The following is a 25776-nucleotide window of genomic DNA, read 5'->3' as shown; positions in this document are numbered from 1 at the left end:
CCAAACCTCCCCACACACCCACGTCCTGTCCCTGGGGCAGAAACCTGCACCAGCATCAGTGGCCAAACGCTGTGTGCTCGAGCTTTACGGGGCCATCCTCTTCCTGCTCCCACCGTCTGCCCTGGGGAAGGTGCAGGAGCCCAGGCACAGCCTCCGCTCGTGCTGCAGCCCCTGCTGCAGCTCCCGCGGCCCCGCAGCCCGTGGGGCTGGCCCGGCTCGAACCAGAGCCTCGCTGGCAGCCGTGCCTGGACTATTTCCAAAGTCCATTCGCAGGCGAGTTGTCAGCTCCTCACCAAAGGGTCCAACTCTGCAACAGATCTTCAGCATGAGTAGCGCTTACATAAACACGGGCTTTGATGTCTGCGGGATAACTCACATCCATGTTTGCTTTCTGCCTTGTTTCTTCAGGGAAAAGAGAAAGGGAATTAACGATTGCCAATTTATTCCAGTTAGTCAGCATCTCCGTGCCTGCTCGCCTGGCCGCACTGCGAGCACTTGTTCCAGGACACACACGTGCTTGCCTTATCCTGAGGACAACAAACACTTGGTGCTTGATGCAAACGACCGTGAAAAACTGAAGCGAGCTCACAGGGATGATCTCGTTAGCGCCAGTTAAATGGCAACTGGTTCGTTAACCTGAGGTTGGAAAGGCCAGAGGAGGCACACACAACTACCAGAAGCTGCAGAAAGCTCGAGGCCTTCAAAACTGCTTTGCAGGCACAGGGAGCACTCGCAGGCAAGGAAGAGCCCTCACGGTGGGGCAGGAGGAGGCCACCTCCCAGCTACATCCACTGCGACCGTGGCAGTTTGCTGGGCCACGGGCTCCCATTTTGGGGAGAGGACGGGGTAATTCTGGTCCTGCTCCAGGGGCTGCCCTGCGAAGGTGCCATCCCCACAGGGGGCTGAGCAGCAGCAGCCCCGAAACTCGCGGGACCCCAGCAGTGACCCCAAGCAAGGAGCATGCTGCAGGCGTCCTTCACGCTCTGCTCTCAGCCTCGTGGTTTAGCTTTTTAGTTTCCTGTGCCCGCGGAGCAGCGTCGGAGGGGCTCGCAGGGGCCATAGGGTGGGCTTGGGGGGGGGGGGGGGGGGGGCACAGCGAGGGAACGGCCAAGGTGTGGGAAGTAATTCTCAAGGAGAAGGCTGTTTTGAGATCGATTATCCATGCCACAATCAGCCTCAAAGCAAAAAAAAAAAAAAAAAGACAAGATGAAGAAGAAGAAGAAGAAGACAGGAAAGGGGAAAGGGAAAGGGAAAATTCCTCTTTCCAGAGGAATATTTGACCTGGTGGCTGCTAGCCATGCGCTGTACCTCACAGTAAGCAGGGAAACGTTATTAGTTTGTAAGAGCAGAGCTGTCCCACGTGAGGGTGGGATCCTGCAGGCTGACGGGGAGCAGGCACCAGCACCAGCCCGGCGCAGCCTTCGGACCTGCCCCAGGAGGAGCTGGACCAGCGGGGGACGCCGTATTTTGGGCAGCCGCTGGATCCCATGCGCTGTGACCCAGCAGAGCAGCCCAAGTCGCCATCACCTGGAAAAAAACCCAAAGCCTGAGGTCTGGCTACTTTTGTTCAGCGTGGAGCCAACGATGCTCTTCACAGCTCAGCCTTGGGCTGACTTTCCTGGCCGAAATCCAGCGCCTGTCACTGAATCTGTGCTGTATTCATTTCCCGTGGAGTTCCAGCTCGGTCAGGGAGGCTGTGCCCTGCATCCCCTCCGTGCCCCCAGCATCCTGCGCTCGCCACGCACCACCAGCAGACGCAGGTGGAGGAGAGCTGAGGAGATGCAGGAATGGGGCTGGGGGGCTCCCACCTGGCTCCCAGCAGGGATTTAGGGAGCCACAGGAGGAGGAGTTGATGCTCCCCTGCCCAGCTCTGCAGGGAGCAGCGAGCCGGGGGGCTGCAGGGACAGGGAGTTCAGCAGGGGTTCACCGCAGATTTGGGCTGCGGTTCAAAAATGCCGGGAATTCCATTAAAAAAGGAAAAAAAATAAAATAAAAAAGCACTTTTATAATAGGAGAAATCTCCGGTGTCTGCAAGGGGAAGCGAACCCCAGGGCAGGGCCGCTGCTTCCCAAGCTGAGCCCGTCGGAGCACAGGGCACCGCAGCACAGCCCAAGGGTGATTTGCTATTTTTATTTTATCGTCATTAGATTTGCATAGCGATGCTCACAAAAGGCACCGGCAGGTCTTCGTGATGCCCCGGAGCTAACAGCGAGCGGTGGCTAAACAAGCACTAACGCAGAAACCACACTGCTGTGAGCGTTTCGAAGCCGTGCTCCTCTTCTTGGGCTGTTTCGGCCTCTTCACCAGGCTGGGAGCCGCAGAACACATGGGCTGCACAGCTCTGGGCCACAGCGAGACAGTGCAGCGCTCAGGGGAAAACTAGTCAGTGGGGATTTTTTCCTCGGAGTATGTAAATAAAAATCAATATTCTAAACCAGAGACCTCCCAGTAACTAAATATTATTTATCTTAAAACTAAACAGCTTTGTCACATATGTATAATAATAAAGAAACAAATTACAAAGGAGGAATTTGATTTTATTGGTTTTATTCAAAGCGTTTGCATTATATATCAATTTCTAACAACAGTTTTCACAGTTCATTAGAGGCATTGTCAAAACGTTGGGTGAAGCTCGTTTCATTTCCCCACCAGTAACAGGAGACATCCCAGCCTGATTGTTTGTTTTAATTGCATTCATTCCTCACAACAGTGACCGATTTCAAACCATATCAGGGAAATCCGCCGCTTCAGCGGGGAAAGGCACTTCGGAGCAAGGAACATTTGAGCACGCAGCCTGAATTTGGGTTTCTCTCAGACTTGATATCCCAAGTATGGTCAGCGACAGTAAATCCCCACCTTTTCGATTTTGCTTCCCGCTAACAATTAGCATGTGGCAGTATGCTCGCTAAGGATTAACAAAAAATACCTTTCTTATTTTACCGACACGGCTATCTGCGGGTCAGCTATTGGCATTCTGCATCCCGAATAGCTGAGAGACCACACACTTCGCACCCGCGCCCGATATAGATTTTGGCAGCGACTGCCGCCTCAGTATGCATCTCATTCCTCAGCAGTTTGTAAGCTTGCCTTCGGTGCCCCTCTAGCTATGTGCTGGGCATTTCACAGGTGTCACTCTGCTGGCGGCTGCGCCCCGAGGGGCTCGCAGGGCACGCGGGTGCAGGCTGCAGCGCGAGGGAGGCCCTGCCGCAGCCCTTCGGCGGGCTGAAATCTCCCTGCTGGCAGGGAAATCTGTCCCGGCGAGGATCACGGGATAAAAACAAAGACTTTGAAAACGCGGAAGAAATTATTTTAGAGCTAGTCGGTGGGATCCGCAGCTCTCGGAACAAGGCTCTCGGTGAGTAATTGCAGCTACAAGGAGGGTGAGCATAGCTTCAGCCGAGCCCAGCTTAGCAAGAATCCTGCTAATGCCTCTTCCTCCGCTGCCGGCGGCTGCGGGCGCCCGGCCAAGCTCCCCCTCCTCTCCTGCAGGTACGAGCACTGCAGCAGAAATAACAGCTCCATCCTGCTCACCGGGATGTGCTGCTGTTTGCTGGACCAGAGCTGGAATTTTTCCTCCACTGCAGGACCCCGCACCTCAGGCAGGGGACAGCTCCCCGGCACGCAGTGTCACTTTTCCCTGACAAAGCCGCTAGGCGGGGGATGCCCCGCCTGGCCCCTATCCCATCCTCCGGAGCACAGGGGCGTGCAAATTGAGAAATGGAAGTGGGAGACGTGGGGCACGCTCGTGGGGCAGCTGGCACCAGCCCCCAATCCCCTGGGATTGGGAAACATGGACACTTGCGGCCGGGTGCTAGCTTTCACTGCAGCTTCTTTTGCTTTCTAGGAAAGGATTGTTCTAACCCAATTTGTTGCTGTTTTATCCCCTACATCCTCACATGGAGCCAGCAATGAAAAAGGACGAGCGCAGGCATTCAGAGGGGTCTCTCAGATAAAGGTCTTAAAAGCGAATGAAGCTAAACCACCCCTTACAAAATCCCTTCTCCTCCCAGGGGTGTGTGAAATCAGAGTCACAGTGAATGAGGAACACCAATTAAATACAAGATACAGACGGATGATGCGTTGAAACTCTTTACACCTGTGTTACACTGAGGCAGCAGCTTTGTCAATGAACTGAGCCAGCTTCACATCTCTCTTCGTCAGCCCACCGCAGTCATGCGAAATGAGGGTGATCTGAACCTGAAAGGAAAAGCGAGGTGTTACAACAGCCGTGCTGAGCCCGGCAGGCAGCAAGGCCAGCGCTTCCCGGAGAGCCCTGGGGGCTGTGCAGGGAGCGAGCCGGGTCCCACTGCTCACATCGCCCAGGGGAGGTGGTAGGTGAAGGGGCTCAGCAGAACCTGTGGACTAAAGCTCCACACGCTAAAACTGGCTTAGCACCTCTGGGTTTCCCCAAGGAGAGGTGTCTGATTAAATAACTTGTTCTTTGTGTTTAAATTCTACATATCTGTTTCACGAAGGATTTGGGTCAAGCAGAGTCAGTGGCTCAAGTGTTTTGCTACACCTGAAGGTGATGAAATTGTTGAGTTTGTTGCAGATTAACTAGTTGCCAGCTCTGAACCATGCAGCTGGCAGCAAACAATTGTAAAAAAAAAAAAATGGGTTCCTGGTGCCACCTCAGCACCGCGATCGCAGTATCTCTTTAAAGACTCAAATCCCTTTAAAAAGGCACAGCCTCTCTCTATTCCCTTCTCTCTTCCATTGTATACAAGCTACAAAAGAGGCACCGAGGATGTGCTAGAGTTTTGGTCTCCTTAATCTGCAGTGGTGGTGACTAGGGCTGGTGGACACGTCCGTTACCTTGCTGTAGACATTAAACCACTCCGGGTGGTGATTCATCTTCTCCGCTTGTAGAGCGACTCGTGTCATAAATCCGAAAGCCTAGGAGAGAAAGAACAGAGAGAAAAGCCCTCCTCCACCTGCAAGGACACTGATGGAAGTTCCTCTAGAAGCTGATCAAGGCTCATTCCAAGATCTCAAAAGCTGCCAGAGATGCTCCAGACTACTGCACCCCATTCTGGAGTGTGTTGGGGGAGCAACTCACCTTCTCAAGCCACTGATGCATTTCTGCACTGCCGAAAATCATCCCCTTCGGGTCCTGGTAAATCACTCTGCTCAACATTACTTACTCCAGGACTCGAAGCCATTGCGTGGGGGCAGTGATTTTACCTTTGGCATCCGACAGTGATTTTAAACATCCACCCCGAGAGCCCTCATCCCTCGCTGCCTCTTTGCCAACGTGCCACTTCTAATTAAGCGCCACGCCACAGTACTCCTGCACCGGACAGATACCATTTCCAGAACCACGTCCTTTCACATAACTCTTTTGCTATTTATTTTACTTGCAGGGAGAGAGGTGGCAGGTGGCTTTGCCTCTCTGCTTTATGAGAAAATATTTTACCTTAAGTGAGTTAAAATAAGTTTCCCAATCCTCCGCCCCTATATTCTGCATGGCACTTTCCCCCAGGATGCAGGTTTTATCGCAGGCTCTAGAAGAAAATAATAGCATACCCTTGCCAAAATGCTTACGAGCAAATCACTACATTATAAAGAAAATGAGAATGTCCATGTAAATCAAGAATGCAATTACACAGTGGGGCCCAAAGGGCCTCAGTGCGTGCGCAGAACGCCTCCAAGTCAATGGGCTTTGTTCGTGCTGTGCTCCATCCATCGGGGTTCAGGACCTCAATTAACATGCAAAGCATAAGTAACATCCACGTTATAGTCTGGTTCATATTATAATACAACGATCTCAACAAAGACCTACCTGATTTAGGTAGGTTTTTAGTGCTAATTTATGGAAGAGAATGTATATAGCCCACATTCCACCAAGCGATGGCCGTTTCAAACAAACGTGGTCAATGAATAACATATAATGGTTGATAATAGTTTCAGTCTTTTTTCCTCTCACAAATTACAAAAACCTTTAAGAAAAAAAAAATCAGTGCCTGGATGAAGTATGACTCTGTTAGTCGCTTTGCCAGTCAAATGAACGCAAATGTTATAATCAGAGAAAATCATTCCAATGAGGTTTGTCATTTGGAAATCGCCAAACTGTCAGCAATTAAAAAGCTTTTTTCTTTGACCCAAGAACATTCCAAAATTCGGGAAACCTAACTTCCCTTGAAGCTCTTGTTTAGTTTAATTTTGCTTGGAGTGAACAATTACTTTTAAAAATTTTCCAATGTTTCGGCAGCACGCTTTGAAGCAGAACGCGGGAAGTTGTGCACTAGGCAGTGACAATTTGGAACATGCACGCATTAACAGTTCGAAAACAAATTTTATTTAAATAGTTTTAGAGAGCCCGCAGTCTTGATAGGAAAGTTATTTCCAACAGTGTACGTTTCTGCGGCAGCCTATATGGAGAAAGGTTCCCAGAAGTTTAAAACAGCAACGCCACTGCAGCTAGGCTGCCTCTGTGCAAACAAACAGCAAAGGAAAAAGTAGATTAAACCTACAAAAAAAACAACCAGGTTTGCCTGTGCTCTCCCAGACTCTGTCCACCCATCCAAGCAGCTCGCCCACGTGCACACACGCGGTTACACGGGCCAAGCGTGATTCATTTACTGCAGGACACTTATCTCCGCTCCGCACACGGACGGGAGGCAGGCAGGAGCTGGGCACACGAACTACCCTGCTCAATCCATCCGCTCCACAGCCTTCCTTCGTGCAGCTCGCCGGCCAGCAGACCCCTCTCACCTCGCTCCCCCGGGGCTGTGGGTGCTGGCGTGAAGGCGACGTGCCCTGCCGAGGGTCCCCGTGCCACCGGGAGGGCTTCCACGGCCGTGCTCCTGCCGTGCGGCCACGACTGTCCCAGCCGGGGCATGTGGCATCCGTGGAGGCCATGCACAAAGGATTGCGTGCGTGCCCCGCCGCTCTCCCTCGCTGCAAACCACCCCGAGCAACTTACTTTTCGTATTTCAGTTTATTTTATTTCTACGCAAAACGCAAGTGTCTCCCCGCTAAGAAAATGAGCTACAGTTCTAGCGGGCAATTTCACCAGCGCAATCTCCATTAAGGTCCTAAATACTTCCTCTGCTAATTAAATGAATTGGAACGCTATTGTTTATGAATCACCTTTGTATTTGTAGAGCCGTAACCTTTCTTTGAGAAAATACAATTGGCTCTGGAAGGAAAAGATATTTAGGCTTGATTAGATATGAAAACACTATTACATAAAATCAGTTTGGACATTTCTTCACGTCTTGAAACTTGATCGGTAATTTGGTCTAATTGGTGATCAAGGAAACTATCTTGTGATCAATTAAAGTAATTACCACATTCCGGCAACACAACCAACCTTAATTTGAGCAGGAGTCTGCACTTCTTCAACTTTAATTAAAAATAATGAAAATTATTAAGCAGTCTGCAGTGCAAGATCATTGTCAAGACTGCATTGGTGGGCAAAATTTATCAGACCATCACACATTTCTTGATGAAAGTGGGACAAGTACTTTGCTTACACCGGTAAGACACAACATGATCACGAGCTTCACTGTATTAACAGACTTCTGCAGCCCCTCAGCCACCAACGGGAACTTTTTCAGATCTTCCCTTGAAAAAGGAAGAGAGAGGGGCAAGAAAGGATTGGTGCATTTTCTAGAAGCCATAAAGAAGTATTTAAAGAGACTTTGCTGTATTAACTACTATAAACTATTCTGATAGTTCAGTAACAGGTATATTTGGTGGGTATTTCCAGCCTAATCCTTTTAGGACATTCTGGCTGAAGTAACACCCGGACATACAGGTTACCCTAAGTAAGTTCACCACATCACCAAAGCCCCAGAAGACAGCAGAATCCCTGCAGCCAGCCAGAAACAGCAGTAGAGGAGTGAGGAGGGAAGCAACTCAACTCCGAACTGCCAAGGAGATGCCGTAGGTGTGCAGTACGTCTCTTTCCTTCGTGTCTTTTCAGATCATAAAAGAACAGAAAACTACGGGTGTTTCAGTCATACCATCACTTCTAAAATTATTTTTAAACACTAGCAGCCACAGGGCGCTTCCATGAGATAAAAATCAGAGCTTCTCTCAGAAGAACAAGTTAACCTAATAAAGTAAAAAACAAAACAAACAAAAAATCCACAACTTTAAAAAAAAAATGCAGCTGTCACATCTTGGTCAAAGGGTGTTTCAGGGCTGGCCAAACCGCTCTGGAAAGTGACAAAACATGCTGCTATCACAAAGTAAGACTTAATTCGACTTCTGTTGCCTGAGAATGGGAAAACCAGAGCTGGCCGCGTTGCTCTCAGCGGTGGGAGGAAAGATGAAATTCCACCCAACGCTCTGCACCGCACCGCGCTTAACAGCTCTGGGAGAATCGCGGGATCCCGGAGCTAATCTGCTATTATTCTTCCTCTCACACTTCTTAAGCAAGGAATCCATTCATCTTAATACTTTTTAAACATGCTGCTTTTGTACGGCGCTTGCCAAGATTATCTTGATGAGTTCTACATCAAAGCGGCGCAGGTCGATGTGTCGTGCTAATATATCACCGCGCGGCGCGTCCCCAGTGATAGATTACCGCAGTGCATCTCCAGAGCTAACAGCTGACAGTACTTGACTCGAAAACAGAGATATTCAAGAAAAAAACAGCCGAAAGGCTCAACAATGTAATCATACAAGGTTTTTTATTTATTTGTTTTGAAATGTGTGAGCTACAAAGAGAGTACCCAGGCTTCCTAAATCCTTCAGACGCTCAGCCAAGGAAACCATATGCTAATCACGAGTACATTAAGGTTTCTGCCTCCCATCTGTCATTATAACGCTGGAGGTAGCATTAACCTTGACCTTGCGTAGTGTGAGGGCTACCTGTCTTCCCTTCCCCACCCATCCGGGCTGCATCTGTACCATTTATCAGTGGGAAACGAATAAATAAAACAAGTTACGGCGATGCTGTCATACATGGCAAGAGACGACTACTCTTTGCACATTTGCTTTCCATTCACCCAAATAAAAAATAGCCCTGCGCACAGCACGTAGCACGTGTTCTCCTCAGCAGTTTGACACAACAATAAACGCGGATCATTAAGGTTCATTCCCAAGCTTGCACATAGCCAGCTTCCATTACTACCTACTGGCGAGCTATGGGTCAGCAGAGAAAAGGGAAAAGCTCTTTGATGGCAAGCTATGGTAAGCAATGTTTAGCTAGTCGCGAGGGTTTAACTCAATCTCATGACATTTTGTGGTGTGCTCACCAGAAGAATCCATGGTTTGTTTTATTTTTATTCTATTCGTTCCATTAGGAAATACCTCTACCTTATAAACATGCAAAAATTGTCTTGCAAGGAAGAGTGCTTAACTAACGTTTGAGAAGATGAAGGCAGCACACGAGGACAGGTATTCATTCAGTCTCAAAGCCACGTGCCCAGTCTAGGACTGGTTCCTACTGGCACCACTGGCCTGTGTGAACCACCCCCAGGGAACTAGCTTGCCTCGGGGCTTTTGTCCTGCCTGGATTCACACACAACATGAACCAGAGGAACGCATTCCCATTGCTCTTCCCCCTTTTACCACTGTTCCGAGCAGCGCCATCCTGCATAAGAACCCAACGAGATCGTGCCCCAAACCACAACGAGACCGTGCCCCAAACCACAGCTAAACTCCGGGTGATTCAGCCCTTCCTGTGAACGTGCCCTGCATCAGCACGTCCTGGAGAACCGCTCTTCTGCCCCTCACCTGCCTGCCCGGAGCCGGGCAAACCACGTCCCCACCTCTTCCTGGGGGAGCTGCGAGCACATTTTGGCCGTTTGTCCCCATCCCCTCCATCCCCAGCAGGAGCTGGGAGGGCAACGGCCCCCAGCAAACTGGGGAGAAAAGGTTTTTTCTCCTCTTTAGCAGCTTGAGCAGCAAAACCTTGTGAATGCAGGCAGCCCTCCCTTTGCCCAAGCACTGCTCAGCATTTGGGACAAGAGCGAGCATAGCCCTGAAGGACACCAATAAAGGAAAGGGGGGAAGTGGAGCGCCGCAGACATGCCGGCCTGTGCTGAGATGCCACTGCTGTCTTCGTAAAGAAGCTGTATGAAACAAAGCAAAACAAAAGCAAAAAGCAAACCCCTCAAAAAAAAAAACAAACAAAAAGCCCTAAAATTCCCAACTTGTCTATACTTTTCTGCATTTACAATACCCTTTTACAACCCGTAGCCGACTGCTCACATCCCCCATGCTTAGCTGCACACATCATTTATACAAACGTGAAACGTTGCTTTGCTCTCTAAAAAAAGTTACCTATTTATATTCAGATCGTGGCTGTAAACACTGCTCTCCAAGCTCGCCGTTAGATCTGCGGCAGCGTATGTGAAAACCTTTACACTGCGCTCCACAAAGAACGCTGGTTCTGTCTCCCAACACTTGTTTACAATTATGTCGGTGAAGAAACTAGCTAGCCAGCTCTATATCAAACATTTTTGACAGCAAAAGCACAAACACTGATCTATTCTAAGTAGTTTGCCACTCTATGTAATCTTGGAAAAGGCATTCCTGCCTTTGATTCTAAAAATGTTTATACTTCATACATTATGCAAATAGTTTTTATATATTAAGAAATAATGCAAGCAAAGCTCAAGTTAAATTAAATTCTTCAACAATAACCTTGCCAAAGCACTGATTTTCCTATAAAAAAATTATTCCAATTTGTTGATCTTACATTGGATGAAACATACTGTAACAATCTTCATAATTTATGTCCTGTTGGGACACTATGATTTAAAGTAACATAATACAGACCAGCATCACTGCTAATCTAAACCACCTGACCAGATAAACAACAGTTTCCCCTTCCCTCTTCATTGAGGGTATTTCTGTTTATTGTCATATGATTTACCAATTTGAAGAACATGAAGAATAAATGGAGGCGAGCAGAGCCGGAGCTCTGAGGCATGGCCTTTCGGAGCGGGGGCGTTCGCTCACGCAGGTACCGGTACAATGTCAAGCGCCGCAGGAGATGACAGACGGCAGCCTCAGGAATTCTGGCCGCAGGAAAGCCGCCGGCGGCGCGGGGAGCTTGGCGGCCGTGTGGTGTGACCCCGACCAGGTGTGGCGGTGCGATGCTCCAACAAGGCCGCTCCTCCGCCGAGCTGCTCCTCCAACCCCGGCAGCGACCTTGGCAGTGCCAGCGGCTGGCCATAAAGCAGGTGCAGGCGTAACCTGCCCCGTCCGAGGCTCTACAGGTCTGAAAATACACATTTTCTGCGGAGGCCGAGGGATATGGGGAGTCAGTGGAAGAGAAAGGGTCAGGGGAAGGTGTAAGAGCCCCGACCTGCTCCCCTGGCTCGACTCTTCCCTCGTGTCCGCCGCGTGCGTGAGATGCTCACCCGCCAGCTGCCCCGCAAATCCCGGCCTTATCTTTTGCTAATGTCAGCGTTTTCCTAACTGCTGAGCTTGGGCCTATTTTTCTCTTACTGGTGACAAGATGATACGAAATGGTACATCTGTTCCCCTCTTCCTTGTCACATTTTTACTTTTCCAGCAGCGCCGGGGATCATTTTTCCCATTCTCCTTTTTATTACAGTAAGTGATTGCACCTGGGTTTCATGAAGAGAAAGCAGATAATACGCACAGTGATTCAGGGAACAGACTTCACGCCCAAGTTAATCACCTAATCCACCAAAAAGATTTATAAACTCAACGGAGTGGAAGTGAGGTGTCTTAAACCGGCATTACAACTTCTTTCTGCGAGGGATGAACGGTTCGAGGCTTGGTACAGCCAGATCACATCGTGTGCTTGGAGACGCGTAAAAGCGATTACAGTTGCCCGTAAAGTCTACCGCAAAATGCGCAGAAGTCCTGAATTTAAAATCCCTGCCAGAACTGGGACAAGGGCACCCTGAAAGGTGCCATCCCCCAGGGGCAGAGCCCTGGGCTGATCCCCACGCGTGTCACAGCCACAGTCCCATCACGGCACCGCGGTGCCCATCCTCACCCTGAGCTCTGTGCATCGCCCGGTCCCAGTAACGCTGGGTGCCTTCAGGTAGAAGTCAACTGGCTCAGGGTCAACACAGATCAATGACAGGAGGGAGCAAAAGCAAAGATTTAGTGGCACTTTCTTCACTCGCCGCTAAATTAATTCCATCTTAGCAGCTTCAGTGTCGAACCCACGGCAGCTAAAATCAGATATAATTCCAAGGATTTTCATACGTGGCATTTGTGATGTATTACTTTATATGGAAGCATTCTGAATAAATGCCTTTTTTAAAATTATTTTTGCAGTTCCAGTTCCTTCAGTACCCTAGGCAAACATAGCCTCATAAATATTATTTTGTTTATTCAAAATTGGGTTTGGTCAGATTTTAGAGATCCGTACCCAGTTTTAACAAGCTCCACTTGTCCTTCTCCTTAATATCACTCTTACTTGCTCAACACAGGAAAAAGACAGAAAATAATCACAGGTTTCAGGACTGAACTGGAACAGGGAAGAAATCCTCCAGCTCAAACAAGGAATGTGAAGGTTGCACTTAGGAGGTTTACACCAAATAAAATGGCTATTTCACAAAACGTGATTTTTCTAAATGAGCTTTTTGCACCCAACCTATAAACATTAAATAATACAGCGAAGCCCCCATTAACTGAGCACCTGCTAAAGCAATCAGTAACTTAAAATAATAAACTCTCTCGGCTGCGCAACTGAAAGAACAATGATAATTTTACTTGTTAAAACAAATGTTTGGCCCAGCAAATCAAAACTCTAGCTGAATGAAGCTGTCACAGCAAACACTGTAAAAATAAACTAGCAGCGAGATGCCGTCAGCCCCCAGCTCCCACCTTTTCCATTCCCACCCCTGGACCCGTGCCACGTCTCCACTCATGTAGGGGCTTCTTGTTGCACACCAAGAGGCAGAAAAACACCCATGCCCACGCCGTGCCAGCCCACCCCACAAAGCTGTTCTCTAACAGAGCGAATGAGAACCCAAATAAGCGACGCCCCAACTTCAGCAATGTCCCCAAACCCTCCTGTACAGAGCTCAGGTGCTTTCTCTGCTGGAAAACTTTTCCGAATTGGTGCGAAAGAGCAGGGAAGCTCACTATCCCACTGCACCGCTCTTTGGATGGAACAGACCTGGCTATAGCAGAATAAAACTCTCCTCTTTTTACCCAATGCTTCTTCTAATTTGTATGCGAAGGGATGATTTCATTCTGTAGACACGAAAATGAGGTTTGCATGCCATATATGCCGCTGATAACAATAAGAAGCGCTCAGACCAAATTTTCCTTGGTCTTTTGGCCAAGATTATACGTACTACCAGTTTAATATACAAAATATTCTTTGCTGAGTATCCAAGGGCAATCATATCCTGCCTCTGATAATCCTTTAAATCTCTGCCATTTATGATCCTAAGAAAACATCAAAGAGTGATAAGAAAGGCATTGCTTTATGATGGATTAAGAAAGGCAGCAGCTGGTCTCACAATCCTATCATCCTTCACCATCCTCTTACCACTACACTGTGAGCTTTTTTGGTTTGGTTTTTTAAAAGACAAGGTCAATAATTCACACATGCGACAGAAGAAATCACGACGGAGGTGTGAGGAGTTTGGAGGGGTCTTCTGGCCACCCTCCTAGCCAGAGCCTAAATGACCCAAAGCCATGAAATACCACAAATAACCACTGCTCGCAGGCCTACTCAGGGATTTTACCCAGCTGAGCTGCTGAAAACATCCTCAGGTACTGTCGGAGCGAGTCTGCAGGCCTGTATGCCTCTTTTAGTAGGAGAGTAGATTACAGGTGGGAGCAGTGAACGCAGCAGGAGACCTCCCTGGGTGAGCATCAGTAGGCTTCTGAGACAGATGGCGATGTACAATTCAAACGTTATTTTGCAGACAGACGTTTCAAGTCTAGAAGTGACAGAGGCTTTGAAAGGAGAGTAGGAGCAAGCATCGCCCCAGACGACACGTTTCTCTCTGGGAAACCCTCCCAGCCCGGAGCAGTTGGGTAGTTTGCCTCCTCTCTCACAACGCCCGCTGCTCTCGGTGCGATGAAGCCTCTGCAGTCCGTACGAGCACCCCGACCTGCACTTCGTCTCCTGCACTCGGTGGCTGGAAGAACGGCTGGCACAGGGAGTGGAGAAATGGACAAAGGCAGCTACGTGAAGCTGCATTATTAAAAAAAAAAAAAAAAAAAGGATTGCTAACTGCCAACAATTTGGATAGAAGTACACAAGCCGTGTTTAACACTTTCTGCTGTCCTCAGCCCTCCCCGTGCCCCAAGCACGTTCCTGGAAGCAGCAGGGTACATTCAAGGTGCTGTATTATGAGAGGACCCATGGGTGCTCCCGTTGGCTGTGTGTTTACTAAGGGTTCCCCTGGGGAACCCACCCCATTTCGTACATCCCTGCACCTGGAAACAGGCAGATGGGCTCAAGAGCAGGCAAATACTGATTCTGGGCCCTTCAGTGAACACCAAATTTCCTTCAGAAATTCATATTAGCACACCACGAATGGAAATCCCCCGCACAGCTCCGACTCTCCATTAGATTGGGCATTAAAAGAAGCACGCCTAGGCACAACGAAATGAGCTTGTAAAGCCAGGGGTACTTCTGCTCACTGCAAGCACCCACTACTCATACCATGGAATAAAGCCTCTCCCGTCAAGGCACCCCTTGGTCCTACACAGACATGGATGTGAACACCTCGTGCCATTCTCATCGCAGCACAAGGAAAATCTCACACCAGACCCTGAAATGAACGAATGAGGACTCCAAACCTGGCTCAGCACGGGGTGAGCTCTTCGCTCAGCCCCACCAAGCCCCTCCAAGCCATCCGCCAGTCCGCGGTCTTCAAAACGCACGCGACTTGTCGTCTTCAGCCCAGCCAAATTAAAGGAAGAAAAAGGGCAGCAGAGAGAGGGGAAAGGGAGGACGGGAAGTTCTCCCCCCCAAAACCCATTTGAAGCTGGTTTACAGCTTTATGAAAGACGAATGAAAAATTATACTCACATCACACTGATAAACTGTGGGTCTGCCAGTGGCTTTTCAGAGCAGATGTAACATTTTAGCAAATGTGATTGTTTGTGAAAGAAATAATTCTGATCAAAAACGAAATTGCAGCCAGCACGAGCGCTGGGCTTCGTCACTCTAATCCGCCCTGACAGGAAGCAGCGAGTGGAGATTCCTACTGTGAGAGCAGCAGATGTGAAAGGTCAGCGCTGGCCTGCGACTTCAAAACCGTTAACGTGTAAAACAGTGTGCATTAAAGCCCGAGACGGCTAACCACCGGATTAACGGATGTCCGCTAAGTGGGTTTGATGTGCTTTTGGCAAGTAATGGTTAATTTTTAAATAGGTGCCCTGCCAACTTATTTTATATTATTCTGCCAGGCAGAGTCCATTTTTAATTACAGTCGCAGAGGGTAACATCCCAAAGCACGTCTTTCCTTCGTGCTATTTTTTGGAGCGACTATGAGCAAGTGGGGAAACTGGAAAAAGCAACTTACGGTTTGGAAATGTAGCCAGGCATCATCCCAAAACAAGGGGACGCAGAAGGTTAAGCAACCAAGAGGGAGAGATGTGCTATTTGCACTTAATCAGCATCTTTCCAGCACCCCTGTAAACATAAATTTTAATGCACGAGGAGTTACGAGACACGAGATTTCCCTAAGAGGAAAGGTAAAGCGTTATTCTGGCTGAACATCTTCTTCGGAAGAGGCAACGTGAGTCCTCTTCTGGACCTGGGGCAGGTAGCAGGAGGGAGCCCCAGCTCCAGCTACCAGCACCGACCCGCTCACACTTGCTGCATTTTGGTGCAGGCACACGGTGGCCCTGCCCGTGTGGCTGCTCCAACATTTCTTCCACTTAATTCAGAAATTCAGACGGAGGGGACAATCACTGTGTGCCTAACACACAGCTGAGAGGAGGGAGAAACATCTCTTCCCCTTCGGATCTACAAGAAGCCTTGCGAAACCCAAAAGGCACTTTGACAAATAATTCCTATCTGCGCTTTCAGCTTAATGCCTGGAACAAGCAGCAGGCAAACGCCGTCATAATTTCTACTAAAGTGATAATAAATCCATCTTTTAAGGGAAGCGTTTGTATTGGAGCCAACTGGAGAGCAGCCCGGAGGTCGGCCGGACAGATGTCGGCAGGGCCCGCTTAAATCAAGACCCAACAGGTCTGCCGGGCGCGGCAGGCTCGGCGATTAGAAACGCCACCGCCCTGGACGATTATAAGCAATAAAACAAGGGCTTCGTCTCCAGAGAGACGTGACCGAGCTCATCAGGAACACGAGCGTCCCTAATTGCGGGTAGGTCCTAGGGAAGGATCAGCGGATGTCACTCGTGCGACCCTGGGAGGTGGCACCCGGCCACGAGCCCGCTCCCAGCCTTCAAGTTCTTGCAGCACCGTGACGGGACCCTGGCCGAGGAGGGGACGTCCCCAGCCAGGCAGCAGCTCCCCAACACGTTACAGAACTTGGGTGAAGGGGCTGAAAGGAGGGGATGGCTCCCAAGAAGCCCCCCTTGCTCAGAGGGGAGCCGAGGCATCGGGCATGGCAGCACCCGAGTGACACACACACAGCTGCCATCGGGGCCAAAACGAAGCGGGTCTCACAGCAATACCCAGGCGTGGAAGGGGAGGCTGGATTGTGAAGGACTTTAAAAGACATACGAGGCAGCTGATGCACTACGGCAACTTCATTTAAAACAGAAAAAACATTGCCAAGTGCAAAACATTCGTCTGAAAATATCCTGGAGCACAGGCTGACTTTACACATGTTTTTGTACCCCGAGATGAAAATAAATCCAGTGTTTCCCAACTCCCAGCACCAAGGATTTACTTTCTGCCTAGATGCAACCCAACAGCATATTTCCACCGCTGCGGCTTTGCAGTATCGCTCATCAGGAGAAAAAACACTCGCTGCTGGCTAACTGCAAGTGTTACTGGAAACAGGACAAGCTGACAGGCGCCTCCTCCTCCTTTAAAGTTGAGGATGGAGATTGTTCGGCTTGCAAATGATCCACCCGACCGGCACCTCCGGGCAACGGCACCCAGCCTGGTGCAGGGGGTGGGTGGACGGACAGATGGATGGATGGATGGATGGGGTCCCAGTCCCGCAGCTGGAGCCTGCCCCTGGGTGCTATCCCCTCAGCCCACAAGCAGCAGCTCCAGGAAGGAGCGAGCCTCCAGCAATACCGTGCACTTACCACGCTCTGTTCCGAGACGCCGGCCCGCTCACGCTGGTTTAGCCCACAGGTTAACCTTTGCCAGTCCCAAGAATTTCGCTATCGGTTTCCAATAAAGGAAAATGTCAGCAGGCAGATACGCCAGAAATTCATTATTTTCAGATACAAAGATTTTCTCGACCCTGTAAAGCCACTCGTAAATAATCCTGATTTATTGCAAATCAGTTATTGTATTCATAAACGCAGGGAAGTCAGCGAACAATGTAACTACCAAAAGAAATACTTTCATAACTTTGCAGGTGCACAAATCATGGCATATGGGAGAGGACTCAAAGGATAATGGAAAATGAAGCGGTTTAGGAAGGAGTATATGAAAAACAGCACCTACCTAGGCAGATAAAAAAAAAAATCGATTATTTTCATTCAACAGGCAACCTAACGCAGAACTCTAGCAGAGGGAGCAAGCAGACAAATGCTACATGAAAAATACCAAATTCCCCCCCGAACAAATGAAAAGGGGCTCGTCCTTTGATTGCCAAAGCTGATGAGAAGGGGCAGCTCTGCAGGCTGCTCGCTCCTTGAGGCTAAACACAACCGACATGAGCCACACCTGAAACCAATCAGTGCCCAGGCTTTGAGAAGATTCACACGCGAGGACTAAATTTGTCGCAAATGGGTTGGTTTCCGATCCTAATGTAGCCAACTTGCTTTATTCTGACCTCCATTTAACAAATCAACTTAATGGGCACTGGGAGTGCTATAAAACTTAACAATGGAGTGATTTTAACTTTTAAAATACAGTTATGAAGCAAAATGTTGGAGAGCTCCTTCAATACTGGAAATCAAATTAAATCTAGACATTTTTTAACAGTCTTGACAGATATAATCCTAGTTACCATGTAAATTTATGGTAAGCTGCTGTGATATTAGCCACAGGTGCTACTTTTAATATATGGCCCGCAGCTGGCTGGGAATAAAATTTCTCAGAGGACTGAAAATGACCTCACTATCAGACAATGGAGAAGAAAAAAAAAAACAAGACCACTGTGGCATATAAAAAGCTGGAGATGTGGCCCACAACCGAATATTTTACATAAAATTCATTTTAACTCTGCAGACTGTAGGTTAAAGGCTATTATGTTTTCAATACGTAAAAGGCGTGGACATATTTCAGCCAAACAGCCAAAAGATTATGTCCATAAAGCAGCAATGAAATCCACTGCCTACATATATAAAAACAAATTTTCCAATACCTTTGATCAACACAGAGGACAAAGCAATGTGCCAGAGGAGAAAAGGGAAGTATCAGCACAGTTCCAGCTGGAGCACGGGCACAGCACCGAAAGCTGGACAGGACATGCAAAGTGAGAATAATAATTTATTTAACAGCTCTAAATTTTTAGCACATCTCTAAGTAAGCTCTTAAAACACAAGACTCCCCAACTGCAACGAAACACATGCTTCCGCCCTCCCCGAGCCATCCTCCAAAGCGTTTCCTCACTGTCATCTCCACTCAGGCTCATCCTTCACCTGCGTCCTGCATCCCCAAAACAGAAAACACATTTAAAATAACCCTAAAAAGTCTTAGAACGTTTGATTTCCTGTCATTTTATAAAATGACATTAGAGGTCTTACAGAGACTTCCTATGTGAAATTTAGGAAAAAAAAGAAAAAAAAAACTTAATTAAAAACTTACCCAGTAAAAGAAAGCAGCTGTAAATACTGAACCTGGCCATCAGCAAACATGCCCACCTTCGTAATTTCCTAACTGCATTTTCTGCTTTGGCGTGATTACCTAAGGAAATGCAATCACACAGGCAGTTGCCCCTTAAGCCCTCCAGCCAAATCCAGCCAAATTTGACAAGAACCATGGAAGTCCCGACGTTGCGATGTTCCTGCGGGTCTGGCGAAAATGAGCAGTGGGACAAGGGACCCGAACCTGCCGCAGAGACGAGGCTGGGGGATGTACGGGCGAGGGGAGCTGGAGGGATCACACAGCTGGGGCAAAAGCCATGGAGGAGACAGGCCGGGAGGACAAATCCCTCGAAACCCAGGTCTCAGCTGTTTCACTGCTCCCAGAGCGGTTTCCTTGCTCCACAGGCATCACCGCTGCCCGCAGAAACCGTGCAAGGAACTTATCGGGAGTGCTGAGGAAAAGAAACGACTGGCTGCGTGCAAAGCGACCGAGCCACGCAGAGACTTTCAACAGAACTTTTGCATTACTTCTAAGTGCGCTTTGTGCAAACAGGAAGGCATGGCATTTTCAGCACTTCTGGGTTTTAAGCAAGGTCTGTCCCCTTCGCGCGATCACTCCTCCCAAAGCGTTCTGGACTGACACACCGGGAAAACTCGCGGAAACGCCTGAGATCCAGACCAGGACTCTGAGGTCTGCAGCACGCCACCCTCCCTCGATGACCACGTCTTAACATTTAGCCCTAAAGTTTCTGCAGTTTCTTGTCTGGGATCCCAGCAGCACCACCAGAGTTGGTTACACTTCTGTCCCGATTCTGAACGCTGCGGAGGGCTCACCCTACAGCTGGAAGGTGAACATTTTGTTTCCATCACCCAGGGACGTGCAGGCTCTACAGCACGCCCTCCTGATGGCACTAAGAGGCCCCAAAGCCTTGGCAACTTCTGCTCTTCCTTTCTCCCCACAACTGCTCCCTGCAACACATTTCAGCAGCCGGATTCTCCCTCCTACAAGAGAGAACAGGAACAGCAGAGGAAAACCAAGAAGCGATGCGTGGGCAAGGCGGAACGGGCACATCGATATGGCCAGCGCAGCTCTCCTCTACAGCCGAGCTGTGTTTGTATTTCTTCCCTCTACTCGGTACACTCTGCATTTTCTACAAGCTTAGAGCACATACCCACCACAAGCCTACCTCACACTAAAGGAAGACAGAACGTGGGTCTTCGGAGAGGATGCAGAAAATCTTGCCTTGTCTGGATACGTGACCGTGCTTCAGGGGCAAGCTGCAGGGGACGGGGAGGGGACATGGGGACACGAGCAGCAGCACCACCACGGTGGGAGAGGAACCTGCCGTGCCCAGGAAGGAGCCCCAGCGGGCATCAGCCCCTTCTCCCCGGGCAGGATCCAGCCCCACTCCCCCCAGGACCAGTGCACGGTGGGCACCCACAGCACACAGCTCACGAACAGCTTCCAACGGGGGCTTCAGGCCGCTTTCCAGCTCGTTTTAGGGAATTGTGTCTCCAAAGCCCGTTTTCATGAAAATGTATCTTCAGACTAACCAACAGCATCAGCAGTTTCAAGCTCTGTGTTACAAAATAATTCCATAAGCCAGAAGTGTCATTAGCTTGTCAGTTGTTAAAAAGGCAGCCCATTTCTGATCGCTTTTAACCAAGCTAATCTCAGCCTGAAAGCTTCAGGAATCTAAATAACTCTTGTTTCACAGAAGTTTCATTTCATTCTCATGCTGAAAATAATATACATAAACCAAGTTCATGTCTACACATTTGCACGACTTTATAATAAAAGTTGTGTTTATATTCTTAACATCTGTTGACATACACAGACTTTGTAAACCTGGCATAGATTTTAAAGCCACAGAATTTTCCATGCATCATGAACACTATCTGTGAGAAGCAATAAAAAAAGCAATGAATACATTAATCATACCAATATCATCTGCAAAGCATAAATCTGAAATACCTTTCATGTCAGCTCCACTACTCGGTTTTTTACACACCTGATTTTATGCCATCTGCAAAGAGCAGAAGGAAGACCACTGAGGAAATAATATTTCTCAGTGCTCTGACGTTTACTGAATACTTATACTTTAAATATTGTAAACAGAAAATGTACTACAGGAAATAAAAGGAGTTGCACCTAAAAGCCTCGATCCTAACTGGAGGCACACAGAGGACCTGCCCTCAGGTTTGCCCCCCCAGCAGAAAGCCCAGGCTGGCTCCGACAGCCCCGGCACGACGTCTGCGAAGGGAAACCAGGAACGGCACATGGACTGCACCAACACCTTCCAGGCAGTTCAAGCAGCAATTTTTTTTTGAGTACCATTTGTAAGTTGACACGTTAGAAGTATAAATGTATACTTCTTAACTTACCCATTGAGTAAGTACACTCAATTTCCTATGCTGGCATACGCTTCATCAGTCTTCAAGTTAGGAAGAGCTATGAATAGCTACCTATTTCGTAAGGTAAATCTATGCACTCAAAAAACACAACTTTTTAGATTTTTACTGAAGCAGTGGGTTTTCTAGACATCTGCTGGTGGGCCCCCCTGCCTTGTCTCTTGACCTGTCCATTGGCACACTGCCTGAGTCTATCTGATCAAACCGATTTACTTACAGTGTGCAAAAATACTTTTCATTAAGTTTGGAATAAAACTATCTCTGGTTGTGCTGAACCAACAGATTTTGACCGTGCGCTGGCAGGGACAGCGTTTCATGAATATTTGAGTCACAAAGGCTAAAACCCCCACTCTGCATTGCCAGGCCTATCTCACCGTGTCAAGCGTGCTGTCCTCCTCCTGGTGGTTCCAGCTCCCTGAGCTGCCTTTGCACCTCCCCAAGGTTTCATGTGAGCTCCCTCTCATGGACTTCCCCATCTGCGTTGCCTCATGAATTAGTTGATAGGGTTTTATTTGTTCTATTATTAACCCTCAGGACTGAAGTGCGATCCAGGACAAATGTGCCCAGGGCTCTGTCTGTGCTCACCGACCAGCACGGTCCTGCTCCTGGGCCGTGTTTCCCTGCCGTTGTTCTCTCGTTTTCCTTTGCCCTGCTCCGAGCAGCCCAGGAGCTCTGCTCCCACCTGCTCTCTGCTGCTGAGCTTCCCAAACCATGACAACTACTGCCTGAAACAGGACAAACAGAGCCAGTGTTACAAATCATGGTTTATCCAGCTCATTGGGATTTCCCAAAAACCTTGGTCTGGGCTTAGGCAGTGCCACGTAAATGAACAGATCTCACTCGGTCGCTGTACACAGACTAATGCATGGCCTGAAGCCTGGAGCTGGCTACGTCCTTCCCACGGGGGAGAAAAGAGCCACCTCTGAGAGCAATCGCCCTAAGAAAACCCTGCGTGTCCTCTCCCACCCAAGGAAGCGCTCACTGCGCTCTCAGAAATAAAACGGAGTGGGGATTGTCCTCCATCCGTTCCACACTCTTGCTGTTTTTTGTTATTGTAAGAAAATCAGCCTTTTGTCATTGCCCTCATGTCCTACAAATAAAACATTAACATACTGTAACTCTCTGCGACTTTGCCCAGAAGAAAAAGACTGAATTTACACAACAGACCCGAGTGGAAGAGCACCAGCGGCATTCGCACACCTTAGAGCAGGCTTTCAAAAGATTCAGCATGCAAAGCAGTGTGCTATATCTGTTCACCTTCTGGCAATGTCTCCTCAAATCGGACTTTAAACCCAGCTAAAAAGGCTAGCTACATCAAAGGTGTAGATAAATATTTTCCTTAATTCTAGTTTTGGTGAAATTAACAAAGATGCACTTTTCTGTACAAACTCAGAAATTCAGAACGCAGCAAGAAAATGTCACGCAGACATTTAATGCAGTTAACTCCAGCTCTTGGAGCAGCACCTTCTTAAGCAAACTCACAATTCCTCACAATAAATGGGGTGAGGGGGAATATTAAGTAAGTAGAATGCAGCTGACCACAAATCTCAAGCAAAATTCAGTATTTCCAAAGAAAGCTTGTAACCGATGTCACAGACACGTTCTTGTGATTTGAAAAATGGTCAGGACTCGGACTTCAAATACAAACCCAGCAGGGTCTGACCAGGAATCTGCTGCACTGAAGACACTGCGAGATCAGCTACAACAACTCATTCGCGAATATGTATCAGACTTCTGGCTTCCTGTTTAGAAGGTGAAATGTTTTTCCCACCTTGTTTCCCAAAAGTTTGTATTCTTATATTTACCCATTTTTCCCAGTTTTTCCGCACAAAAAAAAAAAAAACTCCACTATTCAACATTTACATATTTCTAGCATTAATTCAGGAGTGCTAGTAATGAAAAAAAAATCAGGATTAAATATTATTTGTCTAATCTCATAGTACCGACCCTGACCTTGACCCTAATATTATAATCAAGAAATTACAATTTTAGAATAATAAATCTACTTAACAACTACAAAATGGATTTAATTTACTCCACCTAATGAGATTGGAATCAGAGAACAATTCACTGAGGCAAACCCAACAGGGTTGGCCCTAGCAGGATACTCCCAGCTTTCTGAATACAAATATTTTCCCATCAGGATCATATGGAAATTAAAGCAATTATATTTCCTTTATATTAAAAGTGGTATATAACAATAATTACCTGATTAAAATTTTTGAAGTTGAATTCTTTGTAGATGGCATCTCTTTCGCCTAACTCAGACCAGCCTGAAGCTTTGAGATCCAGTAAAACTTGGTTCCTCTCCTCTGTTGTCAGCCAGTGGGACTGCGAAGACTATTAAGGAAAAAAAATAAAACCCATTACACTAGTGAGACTGAGGTTCCTTTATACAACAATAAAAAAACTGCATGATGAAATGACCGTAAGGTATTGTAGAGAAGTACATGTTTAAGACACAAGAGGTGGAAAATTCACTGCACTGTGTGTTACTTTTTGTAATTTCAGAGAGCAGCCTAACTCATGTAACTTGTACCACCAAGAAGCACCGCTTCTGTTTGGTCAGCTAAGTTTGGATAAATGCTTTTGTACAAACTAGACAAGAGCATCAGGCTGTTTTATGGCAATGAACACAGACAGCAGCATACCTGTGCCCAATACCTCATTCATCTGAATTATCCAGATGCTGTAGCACTTTAATTAATTTTCTACTATTCCACTTTGCCATATAAATAAGAGATTATTTACATGATATGCTACATGTACAATTACAAGGCTAAAGGGTGTATCAGGGGAATATCTGAATTTTAGAAGACAGAAACAACAATAATAGATAGTATACACAACTTGTACTTCGTTATTCCTAGAAAAGCAGGAATAGATTTAAAAATAGCAAGCACGGTGTTAATACTAAAAGCAACAGAGCGCTTCTTAACTAACGCTGAAAAGAAATACAAATGATAATACAATTACAACAAGTTACAAGCTAATGGTATAAGCACAGGATTCTGCAGAGCATGTTTTTTCAGGTATGCCTTATTTTAAACAAAAAGAGCCCTTCCGAAGCCACTGGGACACAGACAAGGCCAAGCGTATGAGTGGAGAATTAGACTTTGGAACAGACTGGTCCCAAGTTCACGCCACGAAGCAAGGCTGGAAGGGGAGGATGCTCCGTGCGGGAGCAGCGTTCAGAGGGCTTCAGCCTGCGGACACCAACAGCTCCGTGCGATGTGCTGGGTGTCGCAGCACAGCTCAGCACCCCCAAAACACGCCGAGCACCCCAAGGACGCCACCGGGGCTCCGCAGCCCGCAGCTGCTGCGGGTCCCAGCGGCAGCCCCCGGGCCACCAGATGGTGCTGTGAGCCCGAGCAGCGCAGAAATTAGCGCAATTAATGCCGCCCGAGCAAGGCTTGAAGCTCGTTCTCCATTAGCAAAGTGGCGCTTCGTGGGAGATAACAGCAGATGCGTGGAGAAAATAATTGAAACCTCTGCAATGGCCGAAGAGCAACATTTTCACCAATAATTCGGGACAAAGATACGTGGCAGCATCACTGCAATTGTCTGCGCTCAGTAGAACACCTCCTTTCCAATGGGTTTTAGACACCCCACTGAACCTATTCAGGCTCTTTTTGCTTCAAATTTAACTCTGGGCTTGCAAGAGCACAAATGCTGAATGTGTTGTCGCTGCAGCGGCAGGCGCAGGCATGAATTCCTCGCGCTGCCCTCAAGCACCTGCGAGTACTGCCGCAGCTCAGCCTAAATTTCACGAGAGCTGTTCTCCGGCAAGAGGTGAAACCCGCAGCTCGTCGCGGAGACCCGGCGGGGTGGGATTGCCTGAGGTCGCAAAGTCCAGGGCTGCGGGCAGGAGGCAGCACAAAGCCCGTGCCCCGGCTGGCGGGGAGATGTCACCGGCTTGGCCTCGGGGACACCTCAGCCACCTGCCTGCGGCCTCGCTGGGGCACGCAGACATCGAGGAGCGTGGAGGCGCTCGATCCGCTCGCGTCCTCCGCAATATAAATACGGAGACCAAGCGTGACAGAGCCCCGGCTGCACACCGATCGTGGCAGCTCAGACCACGTCCGAGCCAGCCGTGCCCACATCCACCTGCTTCAGGTGGGCACGGACCCGCAGCCAGGATTCGGGGAAATGCCGCCCGCCCGCGACGTGTGAGGGCACGGTGGGCCCGGGCTTGGCGAGATAGGAGGGTCAGGGAGAGCAAACACGCAAGCAGCAGAGCAAAACAGCACCGCACGCCCAACGCTTACGGCACAAGGGCATTAATTTGCGCGTCCAATTAGCCACGCGTTCGTTACGCTAAAGGAGCAGCCCCTCGCCCGCCTGGCGGCACCCCCCGCAGGGAGGACGGGGCCCGGCCCGGCCCGAGATGGCGGCGCGGCCCTGCAGCGCCCGGCCCCGGCCCGGCCTCACCATGGCGGCTCCGCTCCCGGCCGCGGCTCCCCTCAGCGCCGCCGCCCGCCGCGCTCCCAGCAGCGCCAGCCGCAGCCCGGCCCCGCCGCCCGGCATCGCCCCGGGCCCCGCCGCCTCC

At 48.7% G+C, this 25776-nt stretch overlaps 1 protein-coding gene across 2 annotated transcripts; it reads right to left on the bottom strand.

The window, feature by feature from the left end:
* Positions 1–2530: 2530 nt before the first annotated feature.
* PCBD2 (pterin-4 alpha-carbinolamine dehydratase 2) lies at positions 2531–25776 on the bottom strand. Of its 2 annotated transcripts, XM_035560728.2 has the most exons (4): positions 25659–25776; positions 23436–23567; positions 4816–4896; positions 2531–4197 (listed from the first exon to the last, which is right to left on the bottom strand). In XM_035560728.2, exons 1-4 carry the CDS (start codon positions 25752–25754, stop codon positions 4102–4104), a joined length of 405 nt encoding a protein of 134 aa, XP_035416621.2. In that variant the 5' UTR covers positions 25755–25776; the 3' UTR covers positions 2531–4101. The 2 variants fall into 2 exon arrangements, with proteins under 2 accessions (XP_035416621.2, XP_050569567.1); XM_050713610.1 differs by lacking the exons at positions 23436–23567; positions 25659–25776 and adding an exon at positions 5417–5500.

The sequence above is a fragment of the Cygnus atratus genome, chromosome 14 (genome assembly GCF_013377495.2).
Source record: "Cygnus atratus isolate AKBS03 ecotype Queensland, Australia chromosome 14, CAtr_DNAZoo_HiC_assembly, whole genome shotgun sequence".
NCBI classification, from domain to species: domain Eukaryota; kingdom Metazoa; phylum Chordata; class Aves; order Anseriformes; family Anatidae; genus Cygnus; species Cygnus atratus.
This window is presented reverse-complemented; position numbering and strand designations above follow the sequence as displayed.